This window comes from Delphinus delphis, chromosome Y, assembly GCF_949987515.2.
Source record: "Delphinus delphis chromosome Y, mDelDel1.2, whole genome shotgun sequence".
Classification (NCBI taxonomy): Eukaryota; Metazoa; Chordata; class Mammalia; order Artiodactyla; family Delphinidae; genus Delphinus; species Delphinus delphis.
Window position 1 is genome coordinate 1,829,930 of NC_082705.1, and position 21,478 is coordinate 1,851,407.

At 41.5% G+C, this 21,478-nt stretch overlaps 1 protein-coding gene across 1 annotated transcript in view; it reads left to right on the top strand.

Annotated features, from left to right (window-relative positions):
* LOC132419221 (H(+)/Cl(-) exchange transporter 4-like) overlaps positions 1 to 21,478 on the top strand; it is a 153,602-nt gene that overhangs the window by 38,620 nt on the left and 93,504 nt on the right. Inside the window, 2 exon segments of the mRNA XM_060003212.1 lie at positions 641 to 827; positions 1,271 to 1,669. Of these exon segments, the coding sequence (XP_059859195.1) occupies positions 641 to 827; positions 1,271 to 1,669 (586 nt within the window).

A 21,478-nucleotide genomic window follows, 5' to 3' on the forward strand; every position in this document is an offset into this window, starting at 1 on the left:
GTCTATTTCTTTGCTGCATCTAGCCTGGCTTGAAAATATTCAGAATACTTTTCGGAAAATGGACTTTGTTAGGAAGACGGACCTGCCCCCCATCTCTCTCTGACAGGTGTTTGGCCACTGTACATACAAGAGGGCAGTAAGCCCGTGCCAAGGTTTTTGGAAGATGCAGGGCAGCTACACTGATGCTTTTAGCTTCTTTCTTTGACCTGTGAACAGTTGAGGCCTTGCTTTTCCATTTTCATGCTGTGGCTTGACATTTAATTTTAAAAGCTAATCTGAATGGCATGTGAGGGGAGAGAGAAAGTGGTGAGTATCTCAAGTGACAGATGTGCAGTTTGAATGTAATTTTCAGTGGGGCTTATCATTCTTTTATCCACAGCAGACAAACTAGGCCAGCTTTTGAAGGCGAGGAAATGAAAGTGTAAAATTGCATTTTCTCCAGGTCACAGTAGATACGACCAAGCAGGTGAAATCACTGGTCCCATGGTTTCCCAGGTGACCCATGTTTTGAAGCGTTGCCCTTCCTTTGAAGACCGAAGCAAAATGCAAGCTTGTCGAGGGTGGCCTGAGTTTCCCGGCGGCAGGGCGGTGGGAACGGGGCCCCCTTCCCTCATGCTTCTTTCCCTTGTGCTCCCCGCAGATCCCGTCCAGTCTCTTCATCCCCAGCATGGCAGTGGGGGCCATGGCAGGCAGGATGGTGGGAATTGGCGTGGAGCAATTGGCTTACTGTCACCATGACTGGATCATCTTTAGGGATTGGTGCAGGCCCGGAGCAGACTGCGTCACCCCAGGGCTCTATGCCATGGTGGGAGCTGTCGCCTGCCTAGGTGGGTGGGTGGGTGTGTGTGTGTGTGTGTGTGTGTGTGTGTGTGCTTGCAGCTGTACCATCTACAATAGTGGATAGTCTCTGCAATTTTCCAGCTCTATGGGTTCTGGTAGAGAGCGATGCTTGCTGAGTCAGAAACCTGCAGGGCCCAAGTAGGCTCCACTCACCAAAAAGCAAGGCGTGTTGTCCTGGGTGAATAGACAACTCACTGTCCCTCATGGGAGAAGAGCCCCTCAGGGAGATGTTGACTTACGGCTCCTGATGCAAGGCTGTGCTTACCGAGTCTGGCCTCTGGCCCAGAGGTCCGAGCCTGGGCGCCGTGTTGGACTGTCTCAGTAGAACAGGTGCCGGGAGGGTAGAGCCGGCTTCTCGGTTTCCACAGTTCATGTCCTCTTGCAGGTGTGGAGTCGAGTCCTGCAATTTCATTCCTCCCTTTGGTTGCAGGTGGAGTTACCAGGATGACGGTGTCATTGGTGATCATCGTGTTTGAATGGACGGGTGGTCTCGAGTACATCGTGCCCATGATGGCGGCAGCCGTGACCAGCAAGTGGGTGGCTGATGCCTTTGGGAAGGAAGGCATCTACGAGGCCCACATCCACTTAAATGGGTACCCGTTCCTGGACGTGAAGGACGAGTTCACCCACCGCACGCTGGCCACCGACGTCATGCGGCCAAGGCGGGGGGAGCCGCCGCTGTCCGTGCTCACCCAGGGCAGCATGACCGTCGAGGACGTGGAGACGCTCATCAAGGAGACCGACTACAACGGCTTCCCCGTGGTCGTCTCCAGGGACTCGGAGCGCCTCATCGGGTTCGCCCAGAGGAGGGAGCTGATTCCTGCCATAAGTGAGTAAAGCAGGGAGGCTCACGTTTCACGGAGACGAATAGCAGCTCTGTGCCCCGACATTCTCAAAGAGGTTCGACAGAGTGCACGAGGGTCGGAGGGCTTCAGCCCAGGGTCTCTCACGCTTTAATGCTTATTCCGTTTCACCTGGGCGTCTGGCCAGACTGCCGTAGGTCTGGGGTGGGACCCGAGACTCTGCATTTCTCCCGAGCTCCCTCTCAATGCTGCTGCTGCTGCCCCCAAGTCACACCGTGAGGGACAGTGTCTTGTCGGAGGCATTCTTGGCTGGACACCGAGCACCACATTTGCAAGCAGCCCCCTGGGCCGCTCCCGCTAGGACACACGCGCTCCGCCTTTTAGGGACTTGCTGGGCGAAGCTCAGCAGGAAGCGGTGGGAGAGCTTGGGCTGGCCGGGCCAGCTGCTCGCAGAGACAGACTTCCAGGCAGGCTGACCGGCTCAGATGCTGAGCCCTTTGCCTCAGACGCCTCCCTCGGCGCCGCTCAAGCCCGTCACTTCGCCACGATGTCCGGTGCCATCAGTTAGAGACCCACGTGGGTGCAGTCAGTTCCGTGGGATGCTTTTCCTCCTCGTGCGCTAACTGGATCAGCTGGGCTGAGGGGCAGGCTGTTGAGTTGGGAGAGCAGAGAGGGGATGATGCCCAGCTGGATGTTCCCGACACGGGCGGCTCAGAGCAGCCCGGGGCTCCCGATGGCCCAGGGATGAGCGCCTTGGAAGGGGAGCGGGACGTGGGAGGATTCCACAGGCAGAGGCCCGGTGTGAGTCTTTGGAGGCCCAGGCAGGGAGGAGCAGTGACTCTTAGAGGATTTTCTCCAGGTGGAGAGGGGGCAGGGACCGGCAAATGAGATCCTCCTCACTATCACATCATTTCAGGGTAGGCTGTAGCCCATGACATGGCTTATGTGTGCACTTGATTTTACTGTGTATGTCATCTTCAAGAATATTTATGAATTTTGCCACTGGGACGTGTCGAGGTATAATGGTGAAATGCTCCCCTGGGAATATACCTTGGCCAGACAACCTTTTTCTTATCCCTGTTCTTTGTTAACTATTTATAAGGCACTCCCTTTGAATTCCTGAAACTTTTTCCCAATGTTAAAAAAAGTTTATAAAAAGCTTTGTAAATATTTTGAAATTATCTTCATCAAGGACTTTATCAAAATGAGGACTCAAACAAGACCCAGTGGGAATGGAAAAATCAGAGTTATGGGAGAAGAGTTAAATAAACTCTTTGTTTTCTTACTAGGCCCAGGAGGGAGGGACAGCAGATCTTAGCGGGGCTCCCCCAGGGTGGTCCCTCCGGACTTCCTGATGCAGTGGGGGCAGGGAGCTGCAGAGCGCATCCGCGGTGCATGGTAAACACTAATGCCCTCTGGCTCAGCACCTCTGCATCTCACGGTACACCGGGGCCCATGACATGGCTCACGTGTGCCCTTGATGACTGTACTTCCACAACATTTGTGGAAGGGGCACTTTTTCAGGTATGATGGTAGAACGCCCCACCGGGAACACACCTTAGCTTATCCCTGCCCTTTGTTAACTATTTCTTAGGCTCGCCCTTTGAGTTTCTAAAACCTCTTCGCTATGTTAAATAGCTTGTAAAATGTTTTTAAAGTATCTTCATCAAAGGCTTTATAAAAATAAGTTTAAATAAGCTATATAGCCTCTAATTTTAGCTTGTTGCTCAAACATATTTACCTCCCCCAAAGGAACAGTTGATTTTATATTTTAGACACGAAAGTACATTTGTGCTTTAAGTGCTCCATGATGCTTCTTTTTATTATATGTCCTGTCACTTAACAGGTAGGTGCCTTTAGTCATGACCATTGCCTTATAAATAATGAGATTTTCTTTTAAAAAGCTGTATAGTACGGTTTTTTTTTTTTTGCGGTACGCGGGCTTCTCACTGTTCCGTTGCGGAGCACAGGCTCTGGACGCACAGGCCCAGTGGCCATGGCTCACAGGCCCAGCCACTCCGCGGCATGTGGGATTTTCCCAGACTGGGACACGAACCCATGTCCCCTGCATCGGCAGGCGGACTCTCAACCACGGCGCCACCAGGGAAGCCTAGGTTGGGTTTGTTTTAAATTAATGTAATCAGCAGGGTTTAAAAATTTATTCAATCCTTAAAATCTTTTAAGCAAAGGTTGAAATTTAAACACTCTAGTAATAAATGTCACGGAATCCATTACCTATTGTGTAGCTCCAGGCACACCTGCTAAGAGAGAGCTTACTAATTTTGCTGAAACCCATTACTGCAATCAAGTGGGAAGCAGTAATTGTCATCAGCCGGTTACAGAAGAAATTTAAGCTTGCCAACCCAGTGCCCTCCTAGAAGCTATGTTTGGAATGTCTGAAGAGGCAACACGCGGTGTAAATAATACCTTTATGCTTTACATCACACTGTTAAGAGTGTGGAAGCTGCCATTTACATGGTTTGCGGGAAAGCAAGGAGTGTTTGGCTGTGAGCAGTGAGAAAAGCTGTTTTCCTGCTCCGTGGATATAGAAAAGTCCTGTACTCCGGTGGAGAAATGCATTACCTGTATTTGCAGACTTAGACGCCCCTTTGTGAATATAGAAATAGGACGTAAGCATTTAGCTAGTAACGATCCCATGCCAATTTCCCTTTCAGGGGACTGAGGAGCAGAGATTTTACATAGATCCAAGATAAGAAAAAAGTAGTAAGTGAGGCAAAGATTTTTTTCTCACGTGTCATGTTTAAAAAGGTGTCAGTTGCTCCCGTGAGGCTGAAAATGTCTTCCTTTCAGTCTCTCTCTGGAATGCCAGACCATAGCTGTTGTCTTTGCTGGAGAGCCATTAGTCACAGCACCTCGGAAACGTGGCCCTTTCACCGTCACGTACTCACACGTAGGGCCATATGTGGCCCTTGTTCAAGTTCCTGGTAGATGGGACTTTACCTCTTGGTGCTCTCTGCAAACACGAGGCTCTTTCTGTGCTCAGCAGGCTCAGGCTCCTCTAGTCTTGAGTTCCACAGTTAAGTGAGGCTGGATCCAGAAAGGACTCCGTGGGAAGCCGCAAAGATGATTAAAGGGATGGCAAGTTAGAGTCATGGGCCAGAGTTAAGGGAACTCTCATTTTTTTCGCCTGGTGGATGATTTGATGGTGATTCTCCAGCATGTGGAAGAGGCCCACTTGCAGAAAGGGATCTATGTCCAGAACTGAACAAAAGATATGTACGTATCAGATCTGTTGGATGGGTTCTTTAGGGATAAAGAGGTTTATTCCTGGGAGAGCTGTTTGTTAATGATTGGGATAGGCCATGGAGAACAGTGGTGTCATCTGCTTCTTTCTGCTGGGGATGAAAAAATACATGCAGAGGGACTTCTCCATGCCTTATAAACTATAACTTGTCAGAAAATCATCTGCTTTTTCTTCTAAATAGTTTTTACTTTTTTACCACATCACCTTTGTACTGACCACCACTATAGTTGCTTCTAATTTTCCATTTTAACCTTTCTTGTCAATTACGTCTGTTTTATGGAAGCATGTTTTTAACCTTTGATGTCTGGCATCTGCCTAAGCTTTTTTTAAAATTAAAAAAAGATTTTTTAAATTTTGATTTTCTTACTGAAGTGGAGTGGATTTACAATGTGTTAATTTCTGCTGTACAGCAAAGTGATTCAGTTATGCATATAGATTACATTCATTCTTTTTTATTCTTTTCCGTTGTGGTTTATCACAGGAGATTGAATATAGTTCCCTGTGCTATACAGTAGGACTGTGTTGTTTATCTATGGGAGCATTATTTTTTCTTTCTTTTTAAAAATTAATTTATTTTTGGCTGTGTTGGGTCTTCGTTGCTGCACGCGGGCTTTCTCTGGTTGCGATGAGCGGGGGCTACTCTTCGTTGCAGGGCGCTGGCTTCTCATTGCAGTGGCTTCTCTCGTTGTGGAGCACAGGCTCTAGGCATGCAGGCTCTGTAGTTGTGGCTCTCAGGCTCTAGAGTGCACACTCAGTTTTTGTGGCGCACAGGCTCAGTTGCTCCGCGGCATGTGGGATCTTCCCAGACCAGGGCTCGAACCCTTGTCCCCTTCATTGGCAGGTAGATTCTTAACCACTGCGCCTCCAGGGAAGTCCCTATGGAAGCATTTTGAACTAACAGGATGATAACGTACTACCCCTCTAAAAACATGGTTAGAGTTTCTCAACCTTAACGCCATTAACATTGGGGCTGGATCATTCTTTGTTGAGAGGGGCTGTCCCGTGCACTGTAGGATCATCCCTGGTCTCTACCCACTAGATGTCAGTAGCAACCCCATCCCCCCAGTTATGAGACCCCAAAATGTCTCTGGATATTGCCAAGTGTACCCTGAGGGTGGAGGCAGAATTACTCCCAGTTGAGAACCATTGCTCTAAAGCCATTGTAATCACTTACTGGATATGTGATTATTTCCAGTCTTTTAAAATTTCTTGGCCTGTCACAGTTTGTGGAATTCATTTTATCAACACTTTCCTCATTACCTTCCCTGCACCTGGCCTTATGATCGTACTGCTGCTAGCAAGTGGAATGTCAGGTTGAATGACCTTAACAGGCACTCGTAAAAGGTACATCATTTTTCAGGAGCTGCAGCCACTGATGGTAGTTGTGGTAGAATAGAACGGCAGACCCCCAATACTAACAACAATTTAAAAAAGTTTAGGGGCTAACAAAAGTTTAGATGTAACAAAATGATCTTTACAACAAAAATGAAGTTTATTACATTTTTTAAAGTAAAAGTAATACTCAGAATGTTGGGGAAATCAGAAGCAAAAGAGAAAATTAACAAGGTGCCCACATTTTCAACGCCGTAGAAGGCTCTGGTTAATATTTAGCGCTTTTCTTATCTTTTAGGCCTTTTACACATGTAATGTTGGGCTATCTTTTTTTTTTTTTTTTTTTGGCTTCTTTTCTAACACAGGTTCCCATGAGTCCCTGGGGTCTGGGAGCCTATACTCTCATAGCACTGGATCATGTGCTGGGTGAGGGCTTGGTTTACCCTTTCGTACAGGAAATATTTCGTGTAGCCTCCACCATGTGCTGGTGCTGTCCCGGGAGCTGGGAGCACAGCGATGACAGCAGCCAGGCTCTGCCCTCTGTGAACTTTCATGCTGGAGTTTGTTGCAGGCATTTTGGTGACAGATGATTTCTTGTCCATAGTGGGAGTAGATGGTTCCCCCAGTAGAGAGATGAGGAGAGCTTTCTTGCTGATTCTTCCATTCACCAGCTTTTGGCTGTGCGTCGTACCTCCACACCCAAAGTTCAATCAAGGCTTTAAGATAGGTCTTAAGATAGGTCTTTAAGATAGGTCTTAGTGGCCTCACAGAGAGCCCTTCTGGAGAGAGCCACAGCTGCTACTCTTGGAGTACCAAGGAGCGCTGCTCAGATCTCCGGCTCTGACCCCAGCTGTTGCCTTTGATTCTTGTTTGGCAGTGGATAGCTCAGGGCTTTCCTTCCTAATGCCTACTTTGTGAGATAGGTTCTGTTCTACATGACAGGCAGAGCCAAGGACACCGACGTTCAGTAGACCTACCCACTCGTTCATCCACTTGTGACTGACGCATGTGTGCACTTGGCAAATACCTGTTTTGTGCCTGCTGTATTCTCGGCATTGTGCAGGCACTGGGATTGCAGTGCTGATCAAGAATTCACGGAGCTAGGTGCTGTTCGCATCAGGGCTTCTAACTCAATCGGTAGATTCAGAGGCAATAGAAGCTTGTTATTCATTTCACCAAGTGAATTGACAGTTGGCTAGGTTGTGTTTGGTTTTATGAGGGGGCTCAGCAAATCCATGTGATCAGTTCTTGATGGGGTTTTGTGGCTTGATCCAATCCTGATGTTCAACTGGATTGTTGAAATAGATGGGATTCCTGTTGCATGGGACTTTTAGAGAATCAGTCGGTCTATGAAAATGGGCGATAAGTGTGTGTTGACTGTTTGCCGCCCACCTTAGCATTTCAGGACAGAGCCATCTCGATTTAGGAGAGAAATGCAGTGTGTACTGTGTGGCACCTACGGCTGAAAGCATGTTGTGCATCAGTGTCATCTGGTATTTGTGGTTGAATTGTACGCCATCTGATGTAACTCGATTGAACCTGACCCACATACTGTGCAGGCATTTGCCCAGCGGGCCCTCTGTTCCCCTTTTAAACAGAGACCCTTTTTCAAACTCAGTCTGACCCCGAATGCTGCCAGTTTTCCATTAGAGTACTCTGTTGCAATAAATAGCTTTAGAGCCAGCAGTTAGAATTTTATTTTTCAAAGAACAATATAGGTGAATAGTAGTCTTTGAGAAGGCAAAAAAAAAAAAAAAGTATTATAGAAAGCAGGATCCATTTTAAGGCAATCTTTGCTGTACATTTTCCCTAACCTTTTCCCATGAAGCAAAAGAAAGATTAAAATTCCAACAGAAGGAAAATCGCCTTGGAGAAATATCTTGAGACCGATGGATTTATTTCATGTGTGACTTAAAATAGCCTAGGTTTCTAGTACCGCATAAAGCTGTATTTCTAATGAGTTCCTGTTACCCTACTTTTCTTCAGCTTTCTTTCACGTGGGCCTGCCTACAGCTAGAAATAGGCTAATTGTTACCATAACAGTTTTACTATCTTTCTTTGAGAAATCCACCAAATGGCCCATATTTAAGAGAGGAGATCCAAGGGGTGGGAGGAATGCAGCTTTTCTAGGGTTATTTCTCTGGTCCCAAGGGTCATAGTTAGACTGACCTGTGTTTCTGGGCTGTGAGCCTAGGATGGTCCTCTTGGTTTCTTGTTCCTTTCAGGATTTATAATGCCATCTGGGCCAGTTATACGTTAGTTTTTTAAAAAAAAAAAAAAAACCAAACCATGTATTAAGGTCATTGGGCAGCTAAGTGAGGTTTCTTTTCACGTCAAACCTCAGCCCCTGATGAGGTGAAGGTGTGTCAGGAAAGCAAGGGTGGCAGGCTCTGGGCCAGCTGGGCGCCCTGGCCTCCAGGCAGAAGCAGTGCATTTCGCTAAAGGAAGTAGCCTGGTCAGGCCCGCGTTGCAAGACTTTGGCAGTGAATGATCAGGTCACAGCAGGGGGGTCTCGCGCAGCATTAGCTTGAGAGAGAGAGATGCCAGTTTCACAGATGTTTGGCTGAAGCTCCTCGTTAAGAATGTAGAGTCTGCCTTCCGCGCCCCTCCTCTGTGGGATTCTAGGCTGCTGGGGGAGGGAAGTCGCGTGTTGCTGTGGGATGGGGTGGGATGGGGTGGGGGAAGGGACTCCGCAAGGGAGTCTCGTGAGGCTCACCGTCCTGCTCGCCCATTGCGGAGAACGCCAGAGGCAGGAGGGCATCGTGAGCGACTCGGTCATGTACTTCACCGAGGAGCCCCCTGAGCTGCCAGCCAACAGCCCGCAGCCCCTGAAGCTGCGGCGCCTCCTGAACCTCAGCCCTTTCACCGTCACGGACCACACCCCCATGGAGACGGTGGTGGACATCTTCCGGAAGCTGGGGCTCCGCCAGTGCCTGGTGACGCGGAGCGGGTGAGTGGCGGGACCCTGGGGGGAACAAGATGAAGGGGACGCGGGCTCAGCCCTTGAGGGACTGGCGGGGACCGGGGCAGGGGGGTGGGTGGCAGTGCTCGGAAGAGATGTCCGTAGGTGAGCCCAGGAGGAGGAGTTGCCAGCGAGCTTGGGACTCAGGCTTCCAGGTGCGGTTGCTGTCTCTGCCCTGAGATTGAAGGTGGAGTCCGAGGGGAGGAGCCTACGGGGAGGGGCTTTGGCTGCTTTTCCAGTGCCCTGGTTCTGGCGCCAGAAGACGTTCAGACTCTGAACTGGGATACCCGTCTTCCAAGTCATGGCTTTCTGCAGAAACGAGCAACGAAAATCTCAGGGCTAATGAAAGAAATGGGGTTAGACGCACAACGTTCAAACACTTGGCTGACACACACAAGATGCAACCCTAATAAAAGAAATGGCACAGTTCTACACATTTAATGGATAAGAAATACATAAATATTATAATAAATATGTTATTCTTTACATTAAGGAAGACCTGACAATTTTTGTAGAAGTAGGCATCAAAGCGCTGAGTTACTGTGATTTACTGTGAAGAGAGGTATGGCTCTTAGCATATACATGAGCTGAGGTAGCTTACAGATGTATTATGTGAACAGGTGTGTGTTTTGCATATTTTTGTGCCACTGGGCTCAGACGGGTGTCGTTATATGCATTCAGAAATCACATAAGCAAATGGTAAATTTATATTATGATTAAATTTTCTGTTAATTTTGTTAATTTTAGTTGTGCAGATTCACATTTTCAAAACAAATGTTATCTGTGAACTAAGAGTTGTGATGACTCCATGGCATTTTATAACCCAATAAACTTTTTATTTGTTTTAATCACATGTTATGAAAATAACAATGAAAATCTTGAGCAGCAGATTGAAAGATTATAACATTTTGAGAAGTATAGCAAACTGAGGGTCATTCTTTTGGATTACAGTCATGACTAAATTTGGGTAGGAGAATGGATTGGCTCTGTCAATGTAGCCTGAAATCTGGGGTTGTCTGCCTATATTCTATTTCCATAGGCTGGAGATAGGAGGTTGGTAAGTGTTGTGGGATATTGGCACTGTGTATAGTTTAGGCCTTTATAGAATTCATAGTCTTAACTATCCAATGTAGTTTAGTTTCCAGAACCAGCTCACTTGGTTTAACCCAGTGTTCTCAACAGAGGTGTTTTTGTCCCCTGTGGCAATGTCTGTTGTGTGGCTCTACTGACATATCTAGTACATAGAGGTCAGGGATGCTGCTAAACATATGATCAATGAACAGGGCAGCCCCCAAAGACAAAGAATTATATTATCATGTGCCCAAACTCAATAATGCTCAGGATGAGAAACCTTGCACTGGCTGTCCGTGAATAGCCAAATGAGCAATTTTTATTCATTTGACTTCCTTCCTGCTGTTCTGGCAACTAGGACATAGGGCTTTGCAAGGGATACATTTGCATATTGACCAGAGAATTGGTAGCTGGCAAGATGTATCCTCCTTAGCTTTGATTGTAGCTGAGGGTAAGGAGAGTGTCTTGCACACGGTGAGGGTAATCAGTAGGGAAGAATAAGTGTTTGAGTCTAGAGATCATTTCTGCTGGTGGTTTTTAAAGGCACTTAGTGTTTCTCGAACTTGAGTGGGCATCAGAATCCCCTGGAGGATTAAACTTCCAGGTTAAATGCAGGGTGCCAGGTCCCCATTGCAGTTACTGATTCCTACGATCTGGGAGAGATGTGTATTTCTAACCAGCTCCCAGATGCTGCTGCAGTTTGCACCTACTCTGCAAACTGCTGAAGCCCATTAATGTACTTGAAATTCCAGGACTCAGCATAAATATCACTGTGATCACCTATGTCATTTCAAGTGTGTAGCAGGTTCTTTTTTCCTTTAAAATAATAATCCAACGTCAGTTATCATTAGAATTTTCCAGTTCTGGCAGGAAATTCTTCCCTTAACTCCCGGTCACACCTCAAGAAGCTCCATGAGGTTTTCTGAAGAAGATCTGGGTGCTGAAATTTGCTCTGAATGTTCTGCAAGAAAGCAAAAATATCTCTCTCTCCCCCATCTCTCTCTCTCTGTCTCTCAATATTTTAAACAAACACAGATGCTGATACATTAGTGCTGGCAAGAGATCCTTGTTTGCAGGGCATTTCATCTCCTTGAGCTTTTCTCCTCCTAACACCAAACCCAGGGTCTTTTAGATTTTCTTCTGTGTTATTTTCTAGGAATTTTATAATTTTGTGTTTTATATTTAGATCTGTGATTCAATTTGCATTAATTTTTGTGGCAGGTATAAGGGCTGTATCTACATTCTTTTTTTTTTTTTTTTTTAGGCATGTAGGTGTCCAGTTGTTTCAGCACCATTTGTTGAACACACTATTTTTATTCATTGTATTGATTTTGCTTCTTTGTCAAAGATCAGGGTGTATTTCTGGACTCTCTGTTCCATAGATCTGTTTCTATTCTATCTCTTTTTTTTCACCAATACCACACAGTGTTGATTACTGTAGCTTTGTAGTTAACATTGAAGTTAGATAGTGTCATTCTTCTTAATTTAATCTTCTGTATTATTGTGTTGGCTGTTCTGGGTGTGTTTCCTCTCCATTTAAATGTTAGAATCAGTTTGTTGATATCCACAAAATAAGTTGCTGAGATTTTTATTGGGATTGCCTTAGATTAAGTTGGGAAGAACAGGCATCTTGACAATATTGAGCCTTTCTATTCAGTATGGAGTATCCCTCCACTTATTTAGTTTTTCTTTGATTTGTACATCAGAGTTTTATAGTTTTCCTCACGAGGATCTTGCACATATTTTGTTAGGTTTATGCCTAAGTATTTAATTTGGGGGGTTCTAATGTAAATGGTATTGGATTTTAAATTTCAAATTCCACTTGTTCTTACTGCTATATACAAAAGCAATTTACTTTGGTATATTAACTTGTTGCTGCAACCTTGCTATACTTGCTTATTAGTTCCAGGAGGTTTTTTTTTCTTTTCGGTTCTTTAATATTTTCTACTTGGATGAGCATGTCATCTGTGAGGAAAGATGGTTTTATTTATTCTTTCCTTATGTATATGCTTTTATATCCTTTTGTTGTGTTGTTACATTAGCTAGGAAGTCCAGCACAATGTTGAAAAGCACTGCTAATAAGCGATTTTCATGTTTTATTCCTGATCTTAGTGGGAAAGCTTTGAGATTCTCACAGTTAAGTATGACGTTAGATCTTCCTTATCTAATTGAGGAAGTTCCTCTCTATTCTTAATCTACTGAGACTTTTTATTATGAAAGAATGTTAGATTTTTTTCAAATATTTTTACTGCATCTATTGATATGATCATGTGATTTTTCTGCTTTAACCTGTTGGTGTGATGGATTACATTAATTGATTTTCAAACATTGAAGCAACTTTGTATACCTGAGATAAATCTCACTTGGTTACGGTGTATAATTCTTCTTATACATTGTAGAATTTGACTTGCTAATGTTTTGTTGAAGATCTTTGTTTATGAGAATTATTAGGATATCTTTTGTAGATATCTTTCATGTGATGTCTTTGATTTTGGTATTAGTGCAATGTTGGCCACATAAAATGAGTTCAAATATATTACTTCTGCTTCTATTCTCTGAGAGACATTATAGAGCATTAGTATAATTTCTTCCTTAAATGTTTGGTGGAATTTACCAGTGATCTCATCTGGGCCCACTACTTCCTGGTTTGGAAGATTATTAATTAGCGATTCAATTTTTAAAATAGATATAGGCCTGTTCATGTTGTTTGTATTCCTGTTGTGTGCATAAACATTCTAGTTTTCAGCAATTGGTCCGTTTCTTCTAAGTTTTCAAATTGATGGGAATAGAATTGTTCAAGTGCTGCTTTACTATCCTTTTAATGCCCCTGTGATCTTTAGTGAAGAGTTCCCTCTTTTGTTTCTGATATTTGTTATTTTTGTCTTATCTCTTCTTTTGTTAGTTAGCCTGGTTAGAGTCTTATTAATTTTACTGATCTTTATTTTTTAAAAAAACAGGATTTTGGTTTCACTGATTTTCTGTCTTGAGTTCTTGTTTTCATTTTCTTTGATTTCTGCTCTACTATTATTTTTCTGCTTTCTTTGGATTTAATTTGCTCTTTTTCTAGTTTTTTAAGATGGAAACATAGATGATTGATTTTAGATTGTTCTTCTCTTCTAATACTATAAATTCCCCTCTAAGTGCTGCTTTTGTTATATTCCATAAAGGGTATTTTGATAAGTTGTGTTTTAATTTTCACTTAATTCAAAATATTTTTAGTTTCCCTTGAGACTTCTCTATTGATCCATGCTGTTTTATCTCCCAAGTATTTTGAGATTTTCCAGCTGTCTTTCTGTTGTTGATTTCTAGTTAAATTCCATTGTGGTGAGAGCAGACCTTTGTATGATTTCTGTTTTTTAAAATTTGTTAAGGTGTGTTTTATGTCCCAGAATGTGGTGTGTGTGTGCACTTCTGTGTGTGTGTGTGTGTGTGTGTGCGCGCGCGCGCGTGTGCGTGTGTGATGAATCTTCCACATAAACTTGAGAAGAGTGTGTATTTTGCTGTTTTGGGGCGGGGTAGTATATAGATGTCAGTTATGTCCAGTTGAATGATGATGTAGTTGAGTTCAGCTATGTCCTTACTGATTTTTAGCGTGCTGGATATGTCCATTTCTGTTAGGGGTGTGTTGAAATCTACACTTATGACAGTAGAGTCATCTATTTCTCCTTTCAGTTCTGTCAGTTTTTGACTCACACAGTTTAACGCTTTTATTAAGCATGGCTTATATTCTTGGTTATAGATCTGGTATTTATAATACATTGAATTTTCTTGAACTGCTACCAAAAGGGGCTGGACATTCAAAAACTTGATTTAAATCAAATTGGACATTTCATATAATTAATGGGCCTGCTGGGTTTGATATGCCTCCATTTGAGTTGATGTGCAGTTTCTTATGGTGATAACTGCTATTAAAATTATTGTTACAATTATAAACATTACAGTTACTGTACATAATTATTATTACAGACCAGGGTATAATTTACACACAAATAGAAGACAGCTTCTGTGTTCATATTCCCTAGTGTAGTCCTTACCAGCTTAATATACAGATGTGACAGTTACAGAACCTTTGACAAGGGATTTTCAGGGCTGCTTTAGGCAAATGCCTGATCTTTTGATACTATTTCCAGCATGAAGATAAGGAAGCAAAAATTGAGTTTTATAGATATACGAGATTTTTTTTTTTGGTGGAGGTTTAGAGTTTTGAGAGGATGTTATGATAGAGTTGTCATCTGTAAACATTAACAAGTCAGTTTTTTCAAAGCATCATTGAGTAAAGCATCACTTAACTGAGAATCTACTTTGACTTAGAATTGGAGAAGGCTCAAAATAAGTTCAAACAAAAATAATGAAGTAAAGGATCTTGTTCTCTACTGAAGAACATGGATATAATCCAATTAAAGAGGCATTACTCAAGACAGACTTATTAGAGGGAAGCATTCTGGCCTAGGCTTTTAGGTAGAAAATAGGAAACAAAAAGAGTTTTAACCTGAGGGATGTCTACTGTTGGTGATTGTCAATAGTAGTGTCCCTTTCCATGGGCAATAACACCTTTAGGTGGATCAAACTGTTTAAACCCACTGTATTTTCTGAGACCACACTTTCTAATTGGTGTATTATAGGTGCAGGCTGCTAGCCTTACAGCTATTTCTTTTTCATTTTGAAAGGACAGTGAAAATCCTAACAGTCACAGATGATAATTTCTAAAATCCTCCATCTACTCTCCCCTTGCCCTTAATTCTTTCAATTATACTTTCTGAGAGAGAAGTTAGGAAGAGACTTTTTCATTTGTGCCTTGTTCTTGTCATCATATTCTAGCATCTGAGTGCTGAGTGAGACTTTATGAATCAATCACATGGGTGATATATTATTAATTTTCAGGTGCTTCTGTAACAAATTGTCATAAACTTTGTACATAAACAACAGAAATTTATTCTCTCAGAATTCTGGAGGCCATGGTCTAAAAGCAAGCAGGCTGCTCTAAAGGAAAATATGTTTTTTGCCTCTTCCTGCTTCTAGCTGCTGTAGGTATTCCTGAACATGTGGATACCTCACTCTAGTCTCTACCTTTGTGGTCACATGTATCCTCCTCTGTGTATCATGTAGTGGGTCATGGGTCATTGTGGACCATTACAAGATTAAGAAGGAATGTTATTTTTTAGGGAATTGTCTTGTTGGTGCTAGAAGGATGTCGCTTTTTATGGTTGAGCAGGTATTTCTGCTTGGGGAGGTGCATAATGCAGACATACAATGCGCAGTAGAGGGGAGAAAGGATACCAAAGGGCAGAAAAATTTTTTTATGTTTAAATTTTTCTTATCTTTCCATAAAATATGAATTTTATTTTACAATTTCTCCCTTTTGGTTATAAATCTTTTGATAGAAAGCATTAGGTAATCAAATATTTGGTCCCTTGATGCCAGGGTGGTTGCTTACTTGCTCTGGGTTTCTCATATTCCTTGATGCTGGGTCCTAATAGCCTGGTTTTCTCCTTTTTTTTTGGTTTTACTGGCAGAATGTCTGGCAAGGACTTAGAGTCAATTCTACGTTGTCCAAATAAGACTTAAGCCAATTTTCCATTTATGTGCACTGTATATGACCATTATTTTATAGACAACTATAGGTGTGATTTATACTTTCAAGTCATTTAGATATCATTATCTTAGTACAAGTAGGTGACACACAATGTGAAAGGCAAGAAACTATCAGCTTATAAGTTCCACAAGCTACACTTAAAATTGCCAATAAGATGAACAATGTCATTAGCAAAGATTTAAGCCCAAATCCTCCTGAACTAAACCATGTTCCTCGTATTCACCCTAAACCGGGAAAAAGATTGTTCAGAGTGGAAATTTGACTCTTCATATGTCATAAGATGAGTTAACAAATATCATGGTCAAATGATCATACTGTGGGAAGAGTGATAGAAACCAGTATGCTCATATTAAAGACAGATTGACCGGAGCTGTTTCCAAGGCTACTTGTAGGTGACCTTGGGCCCAAGGGGTACTAACTGTGCATCTTTCTAACCAAGTTGGGGAGAGTCAAGGCCATATACTTGTTCCCTAAATACACTGGGTTCCATTAGGAGGTACCCAATATTTAACATCTAGTGAAAAGCAGTATTTATGGCCAGGTTCAGAACAGGTGTCATTGACTGGCTTAGTGATATTGGCTGTGAGCACTAGAGTTTCTTCTAAGATAAAATCCTGTAGGGCTAGCCAGGCTGAACACTGAAGAAGTGTAATCCACCAGGGTAGTCCAGGAGTGTTGGACATAGATAATTGGCCACAAATCCAGCAACTGGACTTATTTTTCACATTTGCAAATCATTGTGGCTAAGGAAGAAATAATACTTTTCATTCATAAGCAAAAGTACAGATAATTATCAAAGTAATTAATAGGCCTGTTAATAGTAATTAACAGGCCTGGTCTGGCATCTTGGCTCATCTTCAGGTGTCATCCTCTTCTGATCCTCGTCTGGTAGTGCTGGTCTCAGTTAGTTGAAGTTGAGTGTCAGAAATGGGAGTTGTAGTTCATCTGAGAGACCTGATATGGTTCCTTCCAACGTGGCTATAAAGAGTCCTTTATCTGATGTCATTTCCAGTATACGTAATCTCCTGGTTGCAGGTCATGGGACATCTGATTGTCATCCAAAGTTAGATTGCTGTGGTAAGCTTCAGACACAAACTTAGAGTGCCCTTTTAATAACTCAAGTAAACTTTACAATAATGACATAACAATAGGGAGCCTTCTGGGAAGTGAGTCTTAGGCAGTAAATACAGACCTCAGTTAACAAAAACTAGAATTTAATGTCCACTGAAACATAATCTTTTTTTTCTCTAAAATTACCATCATTTCTACCAAATGTAACCATATTCCACCTTATTTGTTTGCAAAATAAACCTGGTGAATTGACCACATAAGGTCTTTTAAATTGGATGTTCTGGCATTTTTCATTAGGAATCTCAGATTGAACTTTTAAAAAACCATCAAGATAAAGAATGTCATCCCAAGGGGGTGTCACAGATTCTGCATGCAATATCTGTAGATTTGGGTATTAGGTTTCAGTGAATTCCTCTCTTCTCCAGGTCCCCAGAATACCTTAGGAGGCGGCCTTCCTTATTTACTTGATAAGTGCCTGGGAACCTAAGAGTTTCTAAATTCTGGAGGGATCAGAAAGAGTGAAAAGATAAATATTTCAATTCTACTTAAAAAGATATAATTTACCAAATTGCTGTAAATCATAATTATCTTAAGGGGGAAGGTTTCCTTATGCCTGGAAAACACATTAAAAACCAGTAGTATTTCAGACAGAATTTGCTCAGTTTTATCATTGATCTTTATCTGCCATTAATAGTTGTAAGAAGCCCACAGGTTTACCATTAGAATTCTTTAATCTCTAACCCAGTTCAGCAGTATGATCTGAAAGTTATCAGAAACCTGTACTTGTCAGAAAGCCCTTTCTGTGGATGCTCTTGAGGATGAAGCATTTTTTGCAAAAGTGTCAGAGTACAGCACTGTCTATGAATGATAAAAGACTTAAAAAGACAAGGTTAAAGACCTAATTACAATGCAGTTGACAAACTTGGCTATTGCTGTGGCATACAACAGTTTAAGATAATAACTAGAATTATGATGGATAACATTTGCAAGGACATATCAGATATTCAGGAGTTTCATATAATTTCTAGATTATATATATTAATAATACTTACCTGTACAACTCAAGAATATAACCTAAGAAGTTTTATCACCATTTGTCAATGGTTCCCATGTAATAACATACCAAATAAACCTAATTAGTTTAATATTCCTCTCTCTGAGATGGAGAGAAAACAAATATTTGAGGTGTCCCAGGTTTAGCTAGAGGTCAAATGAACTTCTTGTAGAATTTGCTGTTTGGAAAGTTTGTCAAAAATATCAAACAAGTTTCATATGTTCACAATGACCTATGATCCTATTTGACCAGGTGTTTGAAGAAACAATACCCATTCACTTAACAAAAGGGACGATAAAAGATCTCAAAGGTTGTAGTGAATCATTTAAAGTCAAAGCAACTAACACAATCTACTATGAGAAACAGGTCAATATTTTAAGAAAACTTTATTTTCCCAGCAGAGAGAGAAAACCAAACTCGTGTCTTGCATCAGCATACTCTTAATAACAAAATTCATTTACCTTATTAAATTCAATACAATCTTAGCCAATCCTGGCTATGCATAAAACTCTTCTCTCAATGTTCCTTCTTTTTTTTTTTTTTTGCTGTATGCGGGCCTCTCACTGCTGTGGCCTCTCCTGTTGCGGAGCACAGGCTCCGGACGCGCAGGCTCAGCGGCCATGGCTCACGGACCCAGCCACTCTGCGGCATGTGGGATCTTCCCGGACCGGGGCACGAACCCGTGTCCCCTGCATCGGCAGGCGGACTCTCAACCACTGCGCCACTAGGGAAGCCCTCAATGTTCCTTCTTCACAAACGTTTCATAGCTTTCTGTATCCATATTAATTTGTCCTCACTCTTTTCCATTCAAAAACAGCCAGCTCTAGGACAAAAGCACTTCTTTTTCCTTTTACAAAATTCATTTCCATTCCGTATATCCTCTTGTTCTGAAAACTCACTTCCCATTTTCCTTGTATACTGAAATGTTTCCCCCACTAGTTTAGTAGCTTTAGTTACATATATAATATCATCTTAACCTTAAAGCCTAGTTTCTAGCAAAAATAAGAAGTAAGCATTTATAAACTGTACTTTTACATTAACACTCTGTAGATTGGCAAGCTTGTAATTACTATTTATGGTTTCTAGAAAACATGCTTGCTCTTTATGGTTAAGCAGGTATTTCTACTGATGGGGAAGTTTGGTTGATGCACAGTGGGAGAGAGCGGAGGCCAAAGGGCAGAGAAGAGTTTTTTATTTTAAAATTTTTCTTGTCTTGCCATAAAATATGAATGTTATTTCATACAATCATTACCACTATTTCCAGAACATTTTATCATTCCAAACAGAAATTCTGCATTCATTAAGCAATAATTTCCCTTTCCTCCCTCCTCTGTATTATTTTCTATTCTGTTGTCTGTCTTCATGAATTCCCCTATTCTAGATACTTTATGTAAATGGAATCATACAACATTGGTCCTTTTGTGTACTTATTTCATTGTCACGTTCTCAAGTCTCATACATGTAGCATGTTTATGAACTTTTCTTTTTAAGCCTGAATAATATTCAGTTTTATGTAAATTCCAGCTTTTTAATATTCATTTATTTTGTTTTTTAATTTTAGGGTGTTTTTCAAAATTGCAGTAACATTGCTTTATAACATTCCATAAATTTCATGTATACAACATTGTATTTCTACTATATACCCTGTGGCATGCTCACCACCAAAAATTTTGCTTCCATTTCTCACCATGAAGTTGATCCTCTATACCCATTTTATCCTCCCCTCACAACTTCTTCCCCTCTGGTAGTCACTACTCTGTTGCCTGTATCTGCATATTTTTCTTTGCTTTTTTCACTTATTTTTAAGTTGTTATTTTTGTTTGTTTTTAATATTCTCACATTCTACGTGTCAGTGAATCAACGTGGTATTTGTCTTTCTCTGACTGACTTATTTCACTTAGCATAATTCTCTCTAGGTCAATCCATGTTGTAGCAAATGGCAAGGTCACCTTTTTTTTATGGCTGAGTAAGTATCCCATTGTGTAAATGTACCGCATATTCTTTACCCGTTCATCTGTCAATGGACACTTGGGTTGCTTCCATATCTTGGCTATTGTGAATAATGCTATTCTCAACATTTGGGGTGTATGTATCTTTTTGAATTAGTGTTTTCGTTTTCTTTGGATAGATACCCTGAATTGGGATGGCTAGATCATATGCTAGTTCTATTCTTAATTTTTTGAGGAAACTTTGTACTGTTTTCCATAGCCTGCACCAATTTATATTCCCACCAACAGTGTAGGAGGGTTCTTTTGTCTCCACATTCTCGCCAACACTTGTTTCTTCCTGCCTTTTTTTGATAATAGCCATTCTGGGAGGTTCATCAGGTGATATCTCATTGTGGTTTCGATAATGATTTCCCAATAATTAGTGATGTTGAACATCTTTTCATGTTGAACATCTGTATGTTTTCCTTGGAAAAATGTCTAAGTCCTCTGCCCATTTTTAATTGGATTGTCTTTTTGTTTTTGAGTTGTATAAATTCCTTATATATTTTGGATATTGGATATTTGATTTGTGACTAACTTCTCCCATTCAGTATGTTGTCATTTCCTTTTGTTGATAAATTCCTTTGCTGTGCAGAAGACTTTTCAGTTTGATGTAGTCCCATTTGTTTAATTTTGTTTTTTCTCTTGCCTGAGGAATCATATGTTGAAAGATATTGCTAACACCAGTGTCAAAGAGCATAACTGCCTGTATTTTCCTCCGAGAGTTTCAGGGTTCTAGGTCTTACATTCAAGTCTTTAATTCACTTTGAGTTGCCTTTTTATGGGTGGTATGAGATAGTTGTCTAGCTTCACTTTTATTTTTTTTTTAATTTTGCATGTGGCTGTCCAGTTTTCCCAGCTCCATTTAGTGAAAAGACTGTCTTCTCTACATTGTGTATTCTTTGCTCTTTGTTGAAAATTAATTGTACCTATATCTGTGCGATTATTTTTGGTCTCTCAATTCTGTTCCACTGATTTACATGTCTGTTTTCCTGCCAATACCATGATGTTGTTATTACTGTGGTTTTGTAATATAGTTTGAAATCAGGGAGTGTGGTACCTCCAGCTTTCTTCTTTTTGGTTATTTGGGTCTTTTGTGGTTTTGTATAAATTTCAGACTTTTTGATTGTATTTTTGTGAAAAATGTCCTTATGATTTTGATAGGGATTGAAATGATCTGTAGGTTGCATTAGGTAATGTGGACATTAAAACAATGTTAATTCTTCCAATTCATGAACCTTTTATATCTATCTTTACATTTCTTATGTCTTCTTCAATTTCTTTCAAAAATATCTTATGGTTTAATGGTGGGAGTCTTTCACAACTTTGGTATAATTTATTCCTAGGGTTTTTTATTTTGTTGTGTGTGATTATAAATGGGATTGTTTTCTTAATTTCTCTTTCTGCTAGCTCACTGTTGTATAGAAACTCAACAGGTTTTTGGTTTTTTTTTTTAACATCTTTATTGGAGTACAATTGCTTTACAATGGTGTGTCAGT